The sequence below is a fragment of the Coffea arabica genome, chromosome 4e (genome assembly GCF_036785885.1).
Source record: "Coffea arabica cultivar ET-39 chromosome 4e, Coffea Arabica ET-39 HiFi, whole genome shotgun sequence".
In the NCBI taxonomy this organism is placed as follows: Eukaryota; Viridiplantae; Streptophyta; class Magnoliopsida; order Gentianales; family Rubiaceae; genus Coffea; species Coffea arabica.
The window spans coordinates 9622503-9641965 of record NC_092317.1 but is presented as its reverse complement, the minus strand read 5'-3'; the positions used below and the strand labels follow the sequence as shown (position 1 = coordinate 9641965).

The following is a 19463-nucleotide window of genomic DNA, read 5'->3' as shown; positions in this document are numbered from 1 at the left end:
TATGGCAGTGCCCTTTTCTGAAGTGTGTTACTGTCCTTTATATATTAATTGGAAAAAAAATTTTGTAATATACAGTGTAATGAATTTAATGTGATGCGTGTGAGATAAAAAAAATAATTAAACTGAAATAATGTAAAGGATAATAAGAGAACGCATAATTTGTTGAGGAAGCAGTTCAAATTTCAGGTTGCAGAGGTCTTAAATTTTAATTTCTCTTTTCTTTTCCTACTTCTTGAATATCGCTTCATCCCTACTAAAATCTTGAAAAAAATGTGTAATAGCAACATATTCTTAATTGGGAAAATGACCTGTTTCATCCCTCACATTTCGCAAAAATATTCTTTTCGTCTCTCACTTTTAAAATGAAGCAAATTCGTCCCTGACATTTAAAAATTAAGGTTGTGTTTGGATTGCATTTTCCGTCATTTTTCATGGAAAAATTACTGTAGCGATTTGATATATGTGAGGGAAAAAGGTGATAGGGAAATGTGATCACGAAAAACGACAATATTTTCCGACGGAAACAAGCAATCCAAACAAGGCATAAAACTATTACATCCCTAAACCTAATTTTCAATCTGAATCAAACCATCCAATAACCCAGTAATAAATTTCGAAAATAGAATTGATAGATCATTCAGTCAACTTCATCATATTCACATGACATTTATTAAACCAAAAAAATAAAAATTATAACATAAAAAGGCCATTCTTTGTTTTGTAATAGTAGAGTTTTTTTTTTGGTAAATCTTTTCATGCACCGTTAGTATATCCGCTTGCGAATCTAGATGTGTATCATAAATATAAAATTTGGTGTTTAAATTTAAATTAAAATTATATGGCGGTACATAAAACCGTCAGTGTATACAATGATAATGTAGAAAAGATTAATCTTTCTTTTTTATGTTATAATTTTTTATTTTTTTATTTTAAGGTTCATTAAATTTCACATGAATATCAAGTTGAGTTAACCAAGTGATCTACCAATTACACACCCAAAATTTGTAATTAGGTTGATTGGTGGTTTGATTCAGATTGAAATTTGGATTCAGGGATGTAATGATTTCAGTTTTTAAATGTCAAGGACGAAATTGCTTCATTTTAAAAGTGAGGGACGAAAAGAATATTTTTGTGAAATGTGAAGGATGAAACCGATCATTTTCCCTTCTTAATTTCATAATTCAGGAAAATATTTAGGGAATAGTACAGAAATTTTTTTTCCAATAATAAGATTTACTTCCAATTCCAAGATATTGGCTTTGGAGAGGAATACAAACATGCACTTAATTTTCATAATTTAATTCTTGAAAGTGTTATTGCACATTGATCACTCAAATCAAAAGTTTTAGTGCTTAATTTTGAAAGAGGATGTAGAATCTCAGCCTAATTTAAATTATTTCTGTTTGTTGTGAATGATTTACCTATTAGCCCAAAACATCTGTTTTAGTAAGATAAGTGCTTTACTTACATGGGCACTAAACAGACATGTTTTGAGTTTTCCTGCCTCTGATTACATATACAGTCAATATTTAATTAGAATATTCATACAGAAATTTCGAACAACTTAATTATTATTGTAGAATCAATCTTACAGAAAAATTCCCAACCACAGCAAAATTTGGTTGCTCAAATTTCATTTCTTTGAGTTTCTCTCAAGTGCCCCCAATTAGCTCCATTACTTCATTTGAAGTTATAAATACTACATGAAATTTGCATAGTCAGATAAATCAGGGCACAGCTATAGGCCAAAATGTCTGGAATTTCTATAGCATTTTACTTGACACACTCTTACGCTATAGCCTACAGTTGCTAGTTGGCCACCAATTGATAGTTCCTCCTGTTATTTTCTGCATGTTAGGTACGTTGCGTTGGGCTCAATTATGGATCATTGTTGTCTTTTGCAGACCTATGACCAGTTCATCATCCAAAAGCTAGGCAGATGGTATACGGTGGTTATTAGTTGAATGCTGCCCAGAAGATAACATGATTGGATTAATAATTCTCCTTTTTCTCCATCCAGAAAAGGTATAGAAGGTTGGTGTGACACAATATTCAATTCAATAGAAGCTAATTGACTGTTGGCAATCAATGGTTCCACTGAACAATCAATTTGTTTTAGTGGTAGGCAAGTTTTATTGGACAGAAAATATTAAATTTGTTTCCTCCAAAAGGACTTGAGGACTTGATGAAAGTCTTCCATTTTATTTTATTTTATTTTTTGCTTTAAGCACCCAGTATCTTCACCCTTACTCCTGTAGTGAAACTAATCCGGATTCGGTCAGGGAGCGTCCGCAAATTTCGACTCTTACTTAGAGGTGAAGGCATGCTCTACAACCTTTTAAAACGCTCCATGCAGGAGTCAACCTTTTCGTTAGCATTAGCAACCCGCTTATCATTTGTCCCAAACTAATCCGGATTCGGTCAGGGAGCGTCCGCAAATTTCAACTCTTACTTAGAGGTGAAGGCATGCTCTACAACCTTTTAAAACGCTCCATGCAGGAGTCAACCTTTTCGTTAGCATTAGCAACCCGCTTATCATTTGTCCCAAACTCATGGGTTAAAGTCTTCCATTTGTCATTGCATTACATTTTCGGCAGATGAATATCTCAATATAAATCAATTCCTTGCAAAAATGATGTTCATTTGGAAAAAAGAATTAGATGTCTCAAAAACCAACATAAAGCACACAAACAAAAATTGCACCAAAGGCTTCAAATCAATTTCATTGATGCTCCCTATCAAGGTCTATACAACCCCTGAATTGTTGAGAAAAAAATCAAGTCAAAACCACCAAGTACAAAAAAAATAGAAATTAGAACTGCAATACAAGAAGCTTTTGAGAGGTTGAGAACTAACATCATAATCAAGTCCCTCAAGTCAGCAAGCTTGGCCTTTGCCATTGATTCTGCCAAGTATTAAAGGACAGTGCTTCGAATTGAAGCATAGAAATTGGAAAGAACAAAATAAACTAAATCAATCGAGTTGAATTTACTGGCCAAAGTAACAGAAAAGGAAACCTTACCACGTTGAAATAGTGCCTAGCAAGCATTTGCATGGGCAGGAGGGAAAAATTAACATAGAAAAACAATAAAATTAACCCGAAGGAGACAAGCATGCATGAACGAAACACTAGTGAATAGGATATTTGTGATTGTATATGACATTTGACTGTTATTTTTCTTAATTCATTTGGTGTATTGTAATATTTTTTTTATTCGTGTACATCAAATCTTATACGAAGTACATGTATTTACATACAAATTTTGACATAATGCAACAATTTGGCATAATTACACCATATTTACATACCTGTCCAACTAGATCCTTCATTCTTAGGAGTGGAGGTACACATGAGATTCTCAATGCAACTTTCCAGTCACAACTCAACGCAAACTTCTATATTTATGCAAAGTGTAGCGGCACGGTGGATTTGACATCGGATAGTGATATTTTAATGTCAACTTCTATATTTATGCCAAATACGGTAGATTTGGCATCGGATTTGGCATCGGATAGTGTCACAAAGAATCCCAACTAGACGGAGGTGTAACCCTGGGAAGACAAAGCTTTGGAAAATTACACACATATCCTGTTAAACAAGAAACAGCTCTCCATCTATAATAAATGGGATGTAGTAGATTTACTTATTTGTGTCATCTCTTGTTTCTAACCCAAAGGGGAAAATGCATGTCGCATAGCATGATAAGTACAAGTTTTCAAGACCAAGCATATCAATTTCAGTATCAAAGACCCAAAAACAGACCAATGTTAATACAAAATAAGAGTACATAAAAAGAAAAAAAAATACAATCATTTTTTGAGGAAGGAAATTAAGGTACATGATACGATGATGACCGGCAGAGGGAGAGGATGAAGAACTCTTTATTCTTATTCGCCCTGGCTGCGGTGGAGAATCAAGAATGATGGGCATCTATTCTGTTTGCAAAAGACCCTAGCACTAGCTGCGAAATAGCCTCTGATCTATAAAAACAAAGACGGCCAAATTCAGAGAAAAGAAAAAAGAAAAGAAAAAAATAGATTTCATTTCAACTGAAATTGGTTATTCACCATGTATGAATTTGGTTATTCACCATGTACGTGGATCCCGGCTAAGCATTCATGGCTGAATGGTTAAAGCGTCCAATTCAGACCTTTCAAATAAAAATTCGATTTTTGTTCTATATCAAATTCAACAGCTAAAGGTAGGGAGGGATTAGTGGTGGGAGAAGGGAAGGTAGATGAACATAAAAGCCAGGAAGAAAAGGTTAGTACGTACGCATAAAAGGTAGATGAACATAAAAGCAAGAAACTAATATGTTGTTTACTACTATAACTAAATCCTTTAGATAGCTCCTAACGTTTGATAGTTGCCTTGACTTGATTAATAAGGCACAAGATAAAAGGCTTCATAGTTGCCTTGATTTGTATGAAGCAACATAAATAAAATTTAAAAGGGGTTTTTTTTCTAACAGTGCCCAATGTGTATTCATTAGTATGCTTGAATAATATTCAATTTATCATATGAATGCATGTTAATAATTAGTATAATCTTACAATGTTTTATAATTTTTTTATTTAATTGTAATTTTTCAAAATATCGACACGTGTACTCCAGGCCCAATTAAATATTGTAACTAGTAACACCTTAATTGTGTGTGTGTGCATTCTTAAGGATGTAAGAATATAATAGTGAAAGTTTGAGACAAGGTATTATAAGTAAATATAATTAATAATAAAAGGGGAAGTAAGTACTTTAATATCTAAAGGGAAGAAGACTCTTTTTCCGAATAACATAAACTAATAGAAATAATTAATGTGAAGACCCCTGAATTTTATACGTATCATATTATAGGTTGATCACATTAACCCCTCTTTACTTAGGGTTAAGTTACAGTGAGTTTCTTAATTGTGCCATATTTTGTTCCTATAACTCATAGTCGAACTTTATTATTAATTTTTCCATCTTAAATTATGATGGGATGTCTTCTAAAGTTTAACACAGTTGGCAAAATGCTCACAAAGTATACTATATATGTTTCATAGGATTTAATTTTAGGAAACATTGGGTCAAATAGGAATGAAAGATTCCAAGGATATGTGAATTCACTATATTATTCTTTTAAAAAGTTTAACATTATGTGCAGGGCTTGACTACAATAGAGTTGCAGTAAATGTTTATCAAATTGAGCTCGAGTAACTTGATTTATTTGTATATAGATTTTGAATTTTATACCTAGCGATTGACCTAGCCATACTCAAGAATGTAAATAAAGAAATTCGAACTCTGTTTGATAGGTTGCTGAATCAAAAGTATCAAATGATCAGCATCACCAGAACGTTTTTTATGTTTTGAGTGAATAATATGATGATTTGTTCATACGTGAAAGGAAAAAAGTTTGTTGGCCTTGTGTAGAATGTAATTGTAGAATGTTATATGCTTGGTTATAAAATCTCTATCTCCAATTAGCCAAAGAAAAAATATATCAAATGATTCAACGACTAATATGTAATTCTCTTAGTTCTTCCATTGCACATTTCATTTGTACATAAGTTCCATCTTGATGTACAATTTTTTTTAAAATTAGTATTTCTTATGCTTTTAGTCAGACAATTTTTCATACCAATGAGTCTAAATTCATGACAAATCACCCTCTTCATACTTGAAATCTTTTCCCTGCACATCAGTGTACTAATTCTTTTACATTATCAGTGCACAAAAATTAATTCTATTGATGAACTATTGTACAAAAATTAATCCTATATCTTTGTATGAACTATTGTTAGAGTAATTCTATTGATGCATAAATAACTGCACAATTACAATCAAAGCAAATGTGAACACTACTGCTCAAATAGTATAAAATACAAAATCATGTGAAGGTAAATCCAACCTAAAGCAAGCTCCCAGTGATTTGGTTCTTAGCACATTTCTCCAAAAAACAATTGTACTTTTTGTAGTTTTCAAGAATGTAAGCGACGGCTGCATGTGCAAGGTTTAGCCTTTATATGGTTCACACTTCAATTCCTCTCCTTTTTAAAGATACTAATACACAATAAGCCAAAAATGCATTATTCACCGACAGTGTAAGAGTAAATTTTATATACACTGACAGTGTATACACTATCACCGTTTGATTCATGACATGTGTATAAAAATTAAATTTTAAATTCAAATTTGGTATAATTATCATTCATCCAATACTGACAGTGTATACACTATACACTGTCAGTGTAGGAAAGATTAATCCTTAGTCTTGAGTTCAAAAAATTAGAAATCTTGTGTTCAAATTTCCTTTCTCTCTTCTCACTTTTTAGATCCCATCCATCTTGTAAGAAAAAAATTTAAATTTTTTTTGGTCTCGAATGCTAAATTAGCAAACTTGATTTTGGCCAAACTATAAATTAAACCCAAAAGAAAGAAGATTGTATCTTTGTGTTCTACAGTAAACATAATCCAGAAGAAAAATACTTATTAACCAGAATTATGTTCATATAGCCCAACTCTATAGCAATTCTACTGCAGTAAAAGACATCTCTAGCACTTTATTTCACCAGAATTATGTTCTAAATTGGATTGCCAATTAAATGTATGAGCTAGTTCTGTCAATTGTGTTTCTGATGCCTCTCCTATTAGCTTTATTGCAAAAGAAACCAGTATCAAGCTATGTATCAACTATTAATATTAACTATTCATCATGGAAAGATTCTTCTTTTAACTAAAGTCGCAGCCATATGGACCAAATGAAGTTGCATCCTAAAATAATTATGTGGATGCATTGCTAGTTTTATGCTGCTTAACCACCAACAGGATATCATTCCAATATTCCATAGTTGAAAATAGTAGTTACAATCATGCAAGCATTGACTATAAATTTACTACCAATGAAAAAAGTATCATGCAAAGAATTTATCCAGTGGTAATTGGTTCTTCATGGGACTTGGGATTGGAGTAGAATTAGGAATCAACTGTGTGGCAAAATCATGATTAAAATCTTATAGAATCCAGTTCTAATTTCACTTCATGTCCAACCCCACGCGAGGAACGAAATACATGAGAACATGTACATTCGATCACTTGACCAATATTTAGCTAATCAAACCAACCAAAATCCACCAACCAATATTTAAGTTAGGCTACGTTTAATAAAATTGAAATTTAAAATTTAAAATATGAAATCTGAATCCGTTAATTCAATTCAATATTAAATCCGACATATTTGAGTGAATATCATATTAAGTGACAGGTGAATAATGTATCACTTTTTTTTAGAGCAAGTTCGTCTAAAAAATTTAGTATCATTTAATTAATTCATATATTTTATTTTTTTATGATCAAAAGCGTCTTAAGATCTGAACCCATTAAATTTAAATATTAATTAGATTATCAAACGAGATTTTAGTCTATATATACTTCATCTTGGTATTCTTTCGCATGCTTGCGGTGTTCGTTATATGTAATTATCTATACTAGGATATTTTTTTTATAATAAAAAAATTTAAATGTGTTTGACTCCGATCATTACCACGAATAAATATGTTAGTTGCTGCTCAAGGGTTTCCCCTCAAAAAAAAAAGAAAAAGAAAGCCTCATACAGACCCATAAAAAAGGCTAAGTAGGCCTTAATGTAAGTTAATAGGATGTAGTCGTGGAAACAACATTTCATGATTGAACACTTTTTAAATTAAATAGTGCTTTGAACAACTTATTATTGTCCTCTTAAGTCTGGGCATGTCTTGACTTGTTTCGGATATATATTCACATTTTGTTAGCTTTAGAAAAATCACACTGAAAATGACTTTCGTTTCGGATTTGTATTCACATTTGCTAGCTTCCTGTGCGGCGCATTTGTTAGCTTTGAAAGATAACACTCTGAAAAAGACTTTAGGTCTTCAATGTTTATCAGTATCTTGCTACCAGTTTTCGTCCAAGTAAACTTTTTGACTTGTTCAAATTATGAGTTAGGTGCTTGTTTTTGCCCAACTGAATTCTTTTTCCCCATTGAATCTTAATGATATTTTACTTTTTGCTGTGGGACTTAAACAAGGACCAACACGTGGAAATGACTTTAGAGCTCAAATCTTAATCAAGTAGACACCAAAAAATGTAAAATAAAAACCTCGGAAAGACAAATAAATTAATTCAATACCAACTTACACATTAGAGAAAAACACTAAATTTTGCTATTTATCATTTGGGATCAAATCAAATATAGTTTCAAAAAAATAGTATACCATTTTATATTTTTCACTTAATACAAGATTCAAATTATTCTTTTCAATTATAAACCCATTGTCAAACATGATCAACAACAAATAATTAAAAAAATTTGTAATCAAAATATTACTTAAAATATAATTTAATATTATAAATATTCTTGCCAACATATTAAGGTTATTTGTTGAAAATTTATGGTTTTAAATTTTACTCTTTGTAATATTTTAGTTACAGCTTTTTTTATTATTTATTGTTGATCATGATTAACAATGGATTTATAATTGAAAAAGACCAATTTGGATCTTACATTAAGTGAAATATGTAAAATGAAATACTATTTTTGATGTCATATGTCATTTAATCTTCGATGATAAACAAAAATTCTGGTGTTTTTAATGGTCGATTGAACTTAAATGTTACAGAATAATAAATCTCAAAGAAGGTTAGTGTAATTTTTAAAATTTAGAGGGAGGCCAGCGAAATAGTCAGAAACCTTAGGGGAAGTTTCTGAAATTATGCCTAAATCTTAATCAAGTAGCCACCAAAAAAAATAAAATAAATATCTGGGAAAGGCAAACAAATTAAAAGGCACAATCACGGGCCACCATCTGTTGATGCATCCCCACTGAATTATTGTCCTTGGGGCATAGATTGTAAGAAGAAACGGAATCATTGGTTTATTTGGAAGAAGAAGAAGTAACAAGAAGTCATAATCGAATGATTGAGAACCTTCTTCTGGCGTCTCTAACAAAATATTTAGCGGATCTAAGGCTTTCTTACGGCGTTGGATAAAATAAAATGCCTCACACGGTGAAGGTTTATATATGCGGTCAAGCTTCACAACAATCACATTGGCATTTGCAAGTTGAAATTCTATGGGGAAGGTAGATTAGATTGAAAAGAAATAAATAGTTTTAAAATCAGCAAATGCAATGATTTGGCACCTTTTGAACTTCCAACGATAACATATGATGATTTCTGGCTCATGTTATTAGCGGTTGAAAGTGATTTTGAGTGCGATCCTAGGTAGAGATGTCATTACACCATGTAATTAATGTACACTGATGAGAATAAGAGATAAACAAGAGCTCGTTTGGGTTAGCTACTGTACAAACCCTAGTCAATTGATTGGCTTGCTCAAGACTCTGTTTGATAACTCAATTCAGTATTTAAATTTAATAGATTCAGATATTAATATGTTCAGTTGCATTTGATAACAAAAAGTAGAACGTCTGAATTTATGTTCAGTTGCGTTTAATAACAAAAAATAAATCATCTGAATTAATTAAACGACACTAAATTTTCTAAACAAAACTTGGTCCCAAAGATAAGTCATAAATTATTCACTTATCACTTAGGTTCTGTTTGATAAAACTGAATCTAAATTCTGAAGTCTGAATTCTGAAATCTGAATACTGAATCAATTAATTTGCTGAATTTTAAGCACTGAAAAAAATATATGAATGTCTGAATTTTAATACTAAATCTATTTATACTGTTTGATAAATATTTATAACTGAATGCTTACTAAGTTTAATTTGACAATTTTGCCCTTATATCCTTTCATTCAAAAAAGAAATAGAATCTATGATTTAATTAGTTTAAAATTGATAGGTATGAAAATAACAATATTTATTTTAAATCAAATTAATATAAAAAATGAAATATATTATATGAGGAGTATGGAGAAGATGTGAAAGTCATTAAAAAAAGGAGAAAAGAGAAACTAAAAATTGTTAGATAGAGAATATTATGTTGTTTAATTAGATAAAAATTTTGAACATAATTAACAAACAAGGGTAGATTTGGTAGATAAGATAAGGTAGTTGAAGTAATTCTATTGATTCTTATCAGAATTAAGCATTCAGTTAGGATTCTTGTGCTGAAAAAAATACACACAGATTTAGCATTGCTTAACAAGTTCAGCAAATATATTTTCATTTATCAAACACTCAAAATATCTGAATGTCTGAAAAAATTCAGATTCAGCACTTTTTTATGTTATCAAACAGACCCTTAATGTAATATACACTTAGATGTATCAAATTTAGTATTTAACTATTCAATAACTTAATGAATTCAAACTTTAGATTTCAGTTTTCAGACTTTAGTTTTATCAAAAACACCCTAAATAAATTTGATTAGCGATTACTTTACAATGAACTAATTAAATAAAAGATGATATTCTACAATCTAGCAGAAAAACCCAATGAACAATATACAAAATATCATCCACCTATGAAATGAATTCAATATCCTTTCAACATCCTTGGTGATTTATATATTTATATGTTTTTTTTTGCAGTCATATAAGGTTTAGGAGAAGGAGAGGCTCAACATTCCGAGTTGAAAGTTTTTTTTTCTGACTTTTTGATTAAAATTTTCTACTTATGGCATAATTCTGCTGAAGATATTGATCCAAGCGAAGCTTTAAGTTTAATTTATGAGGGCTTATTGAAATGGCCTAATAACTAGAACAAGGCTTCACGAGAATGATTAAAAATGCAAATGAGATCTTGATCTACTGATAAAATGTTATCAAAATTGAATTGCAATTTTTGTACTGCCAAGTTTGTATTATTTGTACAATACGTTTCTTGTTTGAATTGTAATTTTTATGAAAAAAAAATTCAGTGTTCTTTTAGATCGTTCCCTTTAACATAATATTTTTTAATCATCTTTTTACCGTATATATATCATATGATCTAAAATCAGTGCTACTAGTATTATTTTTCAACAAAAACTCTCATTAACTCCCAAAAAAATGCAATTCAAATGGGAAATTTCGCACTTGCTTGTAACTTTGGTCATAAAGTTGGATGGAGAACAAATAGGCATATTTTAAAGCCTGTAAAGTCGTATCCCCTATTATCCTTATGGGTCAAAAAATGATATAGTATCATAAAGTTCAATCATGGAAGTGACGAGTACAAAGTAAATTGGAAATGTCACAGTCTATTTCCATGAAGTGGATTGCCCAATGAAACTGATAGATAATGTTGAAATTTAAAACAATCTTTAGGTGACAACAATCCAACCTTTGGATTTATCTTTTTTCGGGCAGAGTTGGAAATTTCTTGGAAACTGCCTTCACCAGTAAGGGCCGTAAAGTACATGCCCCTGGAAGTTCTGGAAATACTAAATTCTGCCCCTTGTAAATCCCTTGGTATGGGTGGAATGTCCATATTATTCAGCAATTTGTGGCATAAGAAATAAAGCATGTCATTAAGATGCAATTTCCAAATAGACGTGCTTTTCATTTTAGTATTCTGGGAAAAAAAAATACACGCATAAAAATGTATAACTTTCTTTCTAATTCCTATAATATAACAATTATGCATCGAGAAAAAAAAAATCTTCTCATTCTGGTGGTTATACAGATATTTCAACTAAATTGTTACCTTTCCATTCTACTGTGCATCGTCTATTCTTCACCTGTAAATATGTATAATTAAAAATGCTCCAGATGAAAAGATAAAAAAAATGAAATATCGTTAAATAATATTATAACTGTTTTATGGTATTATTATATCCTTAACCGTTGATATTGTATTATTGGTGTCATGTTAAAAAAGGATATCATTTTGTGGATGAAATCTTATAGTATTATGATTTTAACAATGATGAGAGTAAGGATTAATTTAAATAATAAAATAAGTGTGTTGGAAAGACCATCTTAAGATTTCATTCAACTCAAAAATTTATTTGCAATGCCTATAATCCTTCCCTTAGAAGGAAGATTAAGTTAGAATGATGTAAAATTCCAATCAAAATCAATCAAGATTCAACAATTCTTTTGGAGGGCAACTTTGGATTTTGTGAAACTTAAGGAGTGCTATTGTTCAATTAAACTCCAATTGTACAAAGAATTCCAAGTGAAATAGGACTTTACTCCAAAGTGTGACACAAACGTTTAACGTAAGCTAAACTCTTTCTACAAAGAATCCCATGTTACGCACCTGCGCCCACTGGTCAACTACAATCCAAACTCCCTTTTCTCTCACCTTGTCCGTCCACCTACTTTCACCTCAACTCAACTCAACTCAAGTCTATCCCCCCTCCTCTCCAAGCCACCTGGCTCTGTAGCTGTCAATTTCTCCCTCTCAACCTCCTTCTCCCCTTCGGTGAAAGAATGCAGCAGATTGCCTAGGGAAAAAGGGAAAAAAAAGGGTAAGGAAATACAGTTTTCTATACCATGAGAAAGAAGAGCTGGAAAAAATATTACTTGGGTTTTCTTTACTTTTTTTTTAAAAAATGTTTTCTGAGTTGCGACGAGCAAAAGATGGCATTTTGATACAGCTGGGGTGTTTTTATGATTTCAAAAATTGCATTTTTAGTTAATCTTGTTGTATTGCTGGCTTGTCATTTTGAGGGATTGTGCTGTTTATAAGTTTTATTGAATTGGCAATGCTAATTTATGAGTTGTATATTGTGTACAAGAAGTAGGAAAAGTGTAGAATTATGCCAGGAATTGGGTTGTAGTTCTTGTAGTAGTAAAAATGACATTTTTAGGTAGGATAGGGGAATTGTAAGCTAATTATTCCTCCCTAAATTTGTGCCAATCTTTTAGTTGCATCAGTTGTTGAACAAGTTTATACATATATTTTGTATCTCCATTTTATTTTTCAGATGCAATGTTGCTTTTCCAATCTTGAAAATTTGACATGCATCACGTTTCTTTTATCGGTCAAATTCAGTTCTTGAGTTTGGCATGTGATCATGATAGGAAGGTTGTAGAAAAGCCTTGGTTCTAATCTTCATGCTGAAAGAGCAAAAAGAATATTAATAAAAAAAGCTTTCTTGAATAATGGATTTCTTGAAGCTGGGGGTATTTTTCACAGGTCACTTGGGTAGCTTGATATGGATAAGAGTGATCCTTATCTTATAGTAATATGTGTCTCGAGGAAGCATCCTGGTGGAGAGAGTGAAGAATCTCTAAGGGACTTGGCAAAATCGCGCCGTGACTTCAGGAGAAGGGGTGCCTCCTCACAAAGGGGGTTGCGGTTTTAAGGATAGGATGGTATGCAGTTGTGACCATTGGTTCTATTTGGTTATAAGTGTATTCTTTTGAAATTTAGTATTGTAGATGAGTTGGTGCTGTCATATACAACAGTGGCTTGAGACTGGGATAATTTTTTAAGGAGAGTGTCTTTCAAAAGTCTTATACTTTTTGTTGTGGTTCTTCTTGGCTAGTTAAGTGTCAGAATTACCAAAGACGCTGAGTTCACAGATATGAGGATTTTTTGAGTGGAGAGTTCTTTAGGCTGTGAGTAGACCAAATCTTGTATATCCTTTTGCAACTTTTGAATTTGGCATTCAATGATTATTGTCAGTGTTGCTCCAGTAAGGCCTGCATCTTAATGAGGTTAAATTCCTAATAACATAGCATATGTTAGGGATAACTGACAGTCTTGAGGTGGTAGCTGGAAATCTGTTATGTATTGATGTTCTCAACTGGTTCAAGAGTTCTTCAAGTGTGCTAATAATCAAAAGAAGCAAGTAGAAATCCTAAACACATGGTACACACTTAAAGATGCCTTATATGTAATGGACAGGGAATGACAAAATACAAGTTCACATATGCTATGAAAGGTGGTGGCACAAGCACTGAAAAAAGTGTTTATTACAAGGAAGCATGAGAAATTTGAAAATTCACAACTATAACATAATTATAGATGTATGATTGTTTATTACAAAAATTTAGGTCACCTACAACTGGGTCTGGCATCAGCACAAACTGAAACATTAATCCTTAAAAACAAATTGGCATCATTGTTATATATGGCACCCAAGGTTGTGGTTATAAAATAATTAATCTCTTTTAGAAATTAGACATAATTATTATGCTAAAAACATGAAAATGCCGTTAGGATATTATGCAGACTGACAAAAACTGCTGGAAATTATAGCACATAAACAACATATATGGGTGTGGATGTGGTGCACCTTAAATTTAGAATTTAATTGCTTGTGTTGAATCTGCATCCATGGTTCATCCATGCTTCCATTATTTACCTTTTGCCCCAACAAGTGTCTATGGAATTGAGCTAACCGTTTAATAACTCCTTTAGATTTTAGATGCTTACACGTTGAATAACACAAAGATGCCTACAACTTTTTACATGGTTTTTGTTTCTTATGCAAGCATATATTATTTTCTGCAGACTGATATTATTAATTCCTAAAGTTAATGGGTGGCAAGAGTTCGAAGAGCTCAACTTCTGGTCGATACTCATCTTACAGTTCCAGTTCAAATTCATGGGGTAATTATGGCAGTCCACACTCGCAGTACCCTCAACCAAGTTACAATTATGCACCTCAACCAAGTTACAATTATGCACCTGCACCTCCACCCCAGGAATCGAGGAGACGGCTTGAGAGGAAATATTCAAGGATAGATGATGACTACACTAGTTTGGAACAGGTAATTAGACAGATGGGTCCTAGAAAATAAAATTGGAACATGCTTGCTTTTCTGGTATGTTAGAGCCTTGGCACACTATTCCAGCAGTGAGTTCTTTACAGATTATAACTTCCGTTGGGGTTGTTGTACTGGAATTGAAACAGCATCTGTCTCGGATTTGGACCAGTGATGTTTGTTCAATATTTGCAATTGAAACATTGTTCTTCAGGTTTTCAGGAGCTGCATTTTCAGTATATTGGTGACTTGTGAGTTTGGATAGATCTCACATGTATGTGTACAGTAAATCCAAAATGCACTTTATAGGTGGTCAAAGAATAATTCTTCTAAGTAAAATCTTGATTTTTATATATCACTTTTGCTATCTTTTGTCTTCCCCTTACTTTTTTGAAACAGTAACTACACGTGTATTCTTTGGTACTTTATGTTCCTTGTAACTTCTTTGAGTAATGTAGCCCAATCCTTAACTTTACATCACCAGTACATAAATGTGGGCTGGTGTTCTGAGACATGGGCGCAAAGTAGTTTTATAAATTAATAGTTTATTGAAATGTTTTCAAGACTGATGTCATGGATTTTTGCTCTTCGATTATGAGCACCATTTACCAATTTTTCTTTTGTATATGAGATCATTATGAGTGCAAATATTTCCTATTTGCAATGCCAGTCTCGCAAGTTTCACGTAGTCATAGTTTCAGCAAATATTTGCAAAGATACTTCTGCTCTGCTGTTTGGACCTGCACTTTGCATTCCTCTGAGGGGGGCAAAAGACAGCATTCACCCATGTAAATGATTGAGCTGCAAATAACCTTCTAAGTTTATGGTTTGGTTTGTCATAAGTGTTAAGATGTGTAACTCTTGACTCTTGAATAATTGAGTTTATTCAAGTACTTATAATGACTGGTTGAGGGCATTCGACTTATAAGTTTTAGCATTTAGCTTGTTATTACTGTCTGGTTATTTCTTGTCAGTTTTAGCATTTAACTTGTTATTATCTCCTGGTTATTTCTAAGCAGAGCCATCACACATGGTTGCTAGGTGAGTTGCTTTTGACATTCTCATTCATAATTATATGCCCCATTTGCCTCTGTAGGTTACTGACGCTCTTGCACGTGCTGGCCTGGAATCATCAAATCTTATTGTTGGTATTGATTTCACCAAAAGCAACGAGTGGACAGGTTTGTTTTCATCTATTTTACAAAAATAAGTCCACATAAGACATGGTTGACCTGATTTAGATTTCCTTGTCCTAGGTGCTAGGTCATTCCACAGAAAAAGTTTACATCACCTTGGAGATGGGCAAAACCCATATGAACAGGCCATATCAATTATTGGAAGGACACTATCCAAATTTGATGAGGACAATCTAATTCCATGTTTTGGATTTGGAGATGGTACCTATTGATAATATGATTTACATGTATTTTTCTGATTTTGTTATTTTGAGTTATGGAGTATAATGGAGGTGCTTGTGGTAGCTTCAACGCATGACCAAGAAGTTTTCAGCTTCTATCCAGATGAGCGATTTTGTGACGGCTTTGAGGAAGTATTGAGCCGCTATAGAGAATTAGTTCCACAATTGCGACTTGCAGGTTGTCATTCAAGTTCACCTCTCTTGTTTTCTTCTATGGTTGTTTCCTATGAAATGATTTTGGAGGTAAGATTAAGACTTCAGCATTTTTAAAAATGACCAATGTTGGCCTATCCAAGATGAATGCACTAAACACCCTGTCAAGAATAAAGTTCCTGACTGTTGCCATGTGAGCAAATTGCTTTAAATGCAGATTTCAATTTCCGTATTCAGGGTGACTATTTCAGAAAAAGACATCAATGGAGGAAATTTCCAAGTGTTTAATAATATACTAAAAGTGCATTAATATCTGAAGTAGACCTTCATATGGTTGTAGGTTTCATGTGTCATTAATCTCTCTTTTTTATACTTTCTTGGTTGGGCCTTACTATTTATAATGCTTTTTCATCCTTACATCTTTGATAGGACCAACATCCTTTGCTCCAGTCATTGAGATGGCCATGACTATCGTTGAGCAAAGTGGTGGACAGTACCATGTCTTACTGATCATAGCAGATGGGCAGGTTTAGTTCTCTTCTAGTTTTGTTCTCGTTAAGTATTGTAAAGGTTGTTTTCCTTGAAAACCAATTACACTTTCAAGGTTCTTTATCATCTTACTAGAGAAAAGATAAAAAATAAAATAAAACAAAATTTGATTGAAGATTGTTGTATAACTTCTTGCGTACATTGCAAAATTTATACTGGCACCTAGATCCTACTGTATCTCAAAACCATTATATTTTCTAGGTGACAAGAAGTATAGATACTGGGCGTGGTCAATTAAGCCCACAGGAAAGGAAAACTGTTGAGGCAATTGTGAAAGCAAGGTAATTTTACAAATTAGTTTGCACTGAGATTGTATTTTTCTCATTATATTACTTTCTAATACATTGCTAGTTATTTACAGTGAGTACCCTCTATCAATTGTTTTGGTTGGGGTTGGAGATGGACCATGGGATATGATGAGGGAGTTTGATGATAATATCCCTGCTCGTGCCTTTGACAATTTTCAGGCAAGTCAATCTCTTGTTTTATTCTCGTAAAAGTTTTTGTGAGGGTTCTCCTTGTCATTCAGATGTAATTTTTGATGTCTTTTGTTCTCTGTAAAAAATCTTTGTTTGCATTCTAGTTTGTAAATTTTACAGAGATAATGTCAAAGAATGTGGACAGATCCAGGAAAGAGGCTGAGTTTGCTCTTTCAGCGTTGATGGAAATACCTTCTCAGTATAAAGCAACGCTGGAGCTTGATATATTGGGGTAGTTTTTGAAAGTTTCAAGTACGTTAGTGGCTGTAAGTGTTCTTTTATATAATTTTAGTGTGACATGTTTGCATTTGCTTGAACAGTGTTAGCAAGGGGAATGGCATGGATAGGGTTCCCCTCCCCCCTCCTCTCTACGGTCCAGCCTCTCATGGCACGCCGAAAACTTCAAGAAACAGCAGTTTTCGTCCAAGCGCACCTTCTTGTGGACCTGAGCCACCTTTTGCAAGGAGTCAAGCTGCAAGTTCTTCTGATAGCCATGTAATCCCATCCCCGCGTCTTTAGTTTATGGTACATTAATAAGGCATGCTTGTTGGTTGGTGCAGCTCTATTTGTATTGTTTATTTGACTCATCTAGCTCTTTTAGTAATATAGAACACATTATTCCTCCTCCTGTTGCAAAAATTATCAATGCAGTTACTGGATTATTCCATGCATACTAGTGCTTTTATGGTCTGTTCTAACATAAACATGGATTCTAATCACTTTTATTATATTTGCAGCTTTGTCCCATATGCCTTACTGATCCAAAGAACATGGCCTTTGGTTGTGGACATCAGGTGCTACTTAATAGAATTTCTTTACTTTCAAGGAAAACAGATTGAAATGCAGATGTTTGACATAGTCCTTTTATTTACAGACATGCTGCGAGTGTGGGCAGGACCTTCAGTTGTGCCCAATTTGCCGGGATACCATAAGTACAAGGATCAAACTTTACTGAAAGGAAATTCATATGCAGTGTAAATTCTATGTTTTAAGAAGAGCTCTCATCTAGTTCTAGCAAATATTTGTCCTTCCTGATAATAGCTTTGCCATTTTATCTGATAAATACTGCATAATTATCTTGTGACATGAAAGGATGATGTCTTGCACGAATTCTTGATCTGTATATAACAATTCTTTTTTTTAGCCGCAGTCATTAGTGATAATAATCTTCAGTTGAAAACTCAGTCGTATTTCTCTGATTTCAGATGCAGAAAGTATCTGCTACAACTTTGTATTTGATGTTTGCTAAAGTTGGTCTCAATGTCTTGATAGCTTGCAACTGCAGGATTCTGGCAGCGTAGGCTTCTCGCCTTGGAATACTGGTGTTCTCAATTAGGGCAGTAAAGATGCTGCAATCATGGGAGTTTTCTGGTTTTTTGATCTTTGAGAAGCTTATATACAAATATCTTTCAACTACACGACAGATGAAAATCGCAATAATCATGCCTCTTTAGATATATATAATATAAGAGGAGAAAAGAAATGCAATGATTAGGCCTCTAGCTTAACATAGCTGCTAAATCACAGAAGACGTCAAAAAGTACGAAATTCCTCAATAGAATTTTTCTTCTTGATTGCGGTATCTATCCTGAGGGATCCCATGGTGGAAAATAACGTTCGCCAAAATGTCTGAATCTTCTGTCGTTACTAATGAAATCAAGAAATCTGAACATTTATCTCAATTTCAGGGCGCTGCACCGCCAAGTTTGGCACAAGTACTTGAAACCACCTCAATGGCCGTTTTCATTTCCAGTTATTTCATCTCGTTTGTCATTTTTGTGACTCAATATTTTCGCAAGTTTGAAATTCATCCTCCAAGAATATTCATAAAGCACCCATACTTGCCTCAGCAATTTTGAAAGCTGGTGTATCAGAAGAATTGTTCAGTCCCCCAGGAGAATCAGGGGTCTATTTGGATTAGCAGTTTTTCCCAACTACGGTTTTTCAACCAGAATTTTATAAGAGATCTACCATTTTATTTCATAAAGCACTTCATGAATATGTCGACCGAGCTTGAATCTCACCAGAATCCTGCATCCTGAGTTCAAGAAAAGGCATATCTGGAAATAACGGGTTAAATTGAGTGGTAATAACATTCTACATTCTTCAGAGGGCAAGACACCAAGAAAGAAGGCATTGCCCTTCATATTGACTCTGACAGAGCATTTGTAGATGTAAGTGAAACCAGAAATTGTAACATCAGAAGTCTATTTGTTTCTGTAATACAAAAGT

At 33.0% G+C, this 19463-nt stretch overlaps 1 protein-coding gene across 6 annotated transcripts; it reads left to right on the top strand.

Moving 5' to 3' along the window:
* Nucleotides 1-12172: 12172 nt before the first annotated feature.
* Nucleotides 12173-18913, top strand: LOC113742823 (E3 ubiquitin-protein ligase RGLG2). 6 transcript variants are annotated; one of them, XM_027270820.2, is made up of 13 exons: nucleotides 12173-12385; nucleotides 13057-13235; nucleotides 14380-14639; nucleotides 15730-15814; nucleotides 15890-16030; nucleotides 16115-16228; nucleotides 16633-16730; nucleotides 16954-17033; nucleotides 17114-17219; nucleotides 17336-17463; nucleotides 17552-17726; nucleotides 17969-18025; nucleotides 18106-18380. In XM_027270820.2, the coding sequence occupies exons 3-13, from the start codon at nucleotides 14406-14408 to the stop codon at nucleotides 18184-18186; spliced, it is 1299 nt and encodes a 432-aa protein (XP_027126621.1). In that variant the 5' UTR covers nucleotides 12173-12385; nucleotides 13057-13235; nucleotides 14380-14405; the 3' UTR covers nucleotides 18187-18380. The 6 variants fall into 6 exon arrangements, with proteins under 6 accessions (XP_027126621.1, XP_071903669.1, XP_071903666.1 ...); XM_072047565.1 differs by lacking the exon at nucleotides 13057-13235 and adding an exon at nucleotides 18517-18913 and having other exon boundaries at nucleotides 12174-12385; nucleotides 18106-18205; XM_072047567.1 differs by lacking the exon at nucleotides 13057-13235 and adding an exon at nucleotides 18504-18913 and having other exon boundaries at nucleotides 12174-12385; nucleotides 18106-18205.
* The last annotated feature ends 550 nt before the right edge of the window (nucleotides 18914-19463 follow it).

Coding starts and splice junctions, on each gene's coding strand:
- LOC113742823 (XM_072047565.1), top strand. CDS start 14,406: ATGGGTGGCAAGAGTTCGAAGAGCTCAACTTCTGGTCGATACTCATCT. Junction 15,815..15,889: donor CAAAAGCAACGAGTGGACAG/GTTTGTTTTCAT, acceptor TCCTTGTCCTAG/GTGCTAGGTCATTCCACAGA. Junction 16,031..16,114: donor ATGTTTTGGATTTGGAGATG/GTACCTATTGAT, acceptor TGCTTGTGGTAG/CTTCAACGCATGACCAAGAA.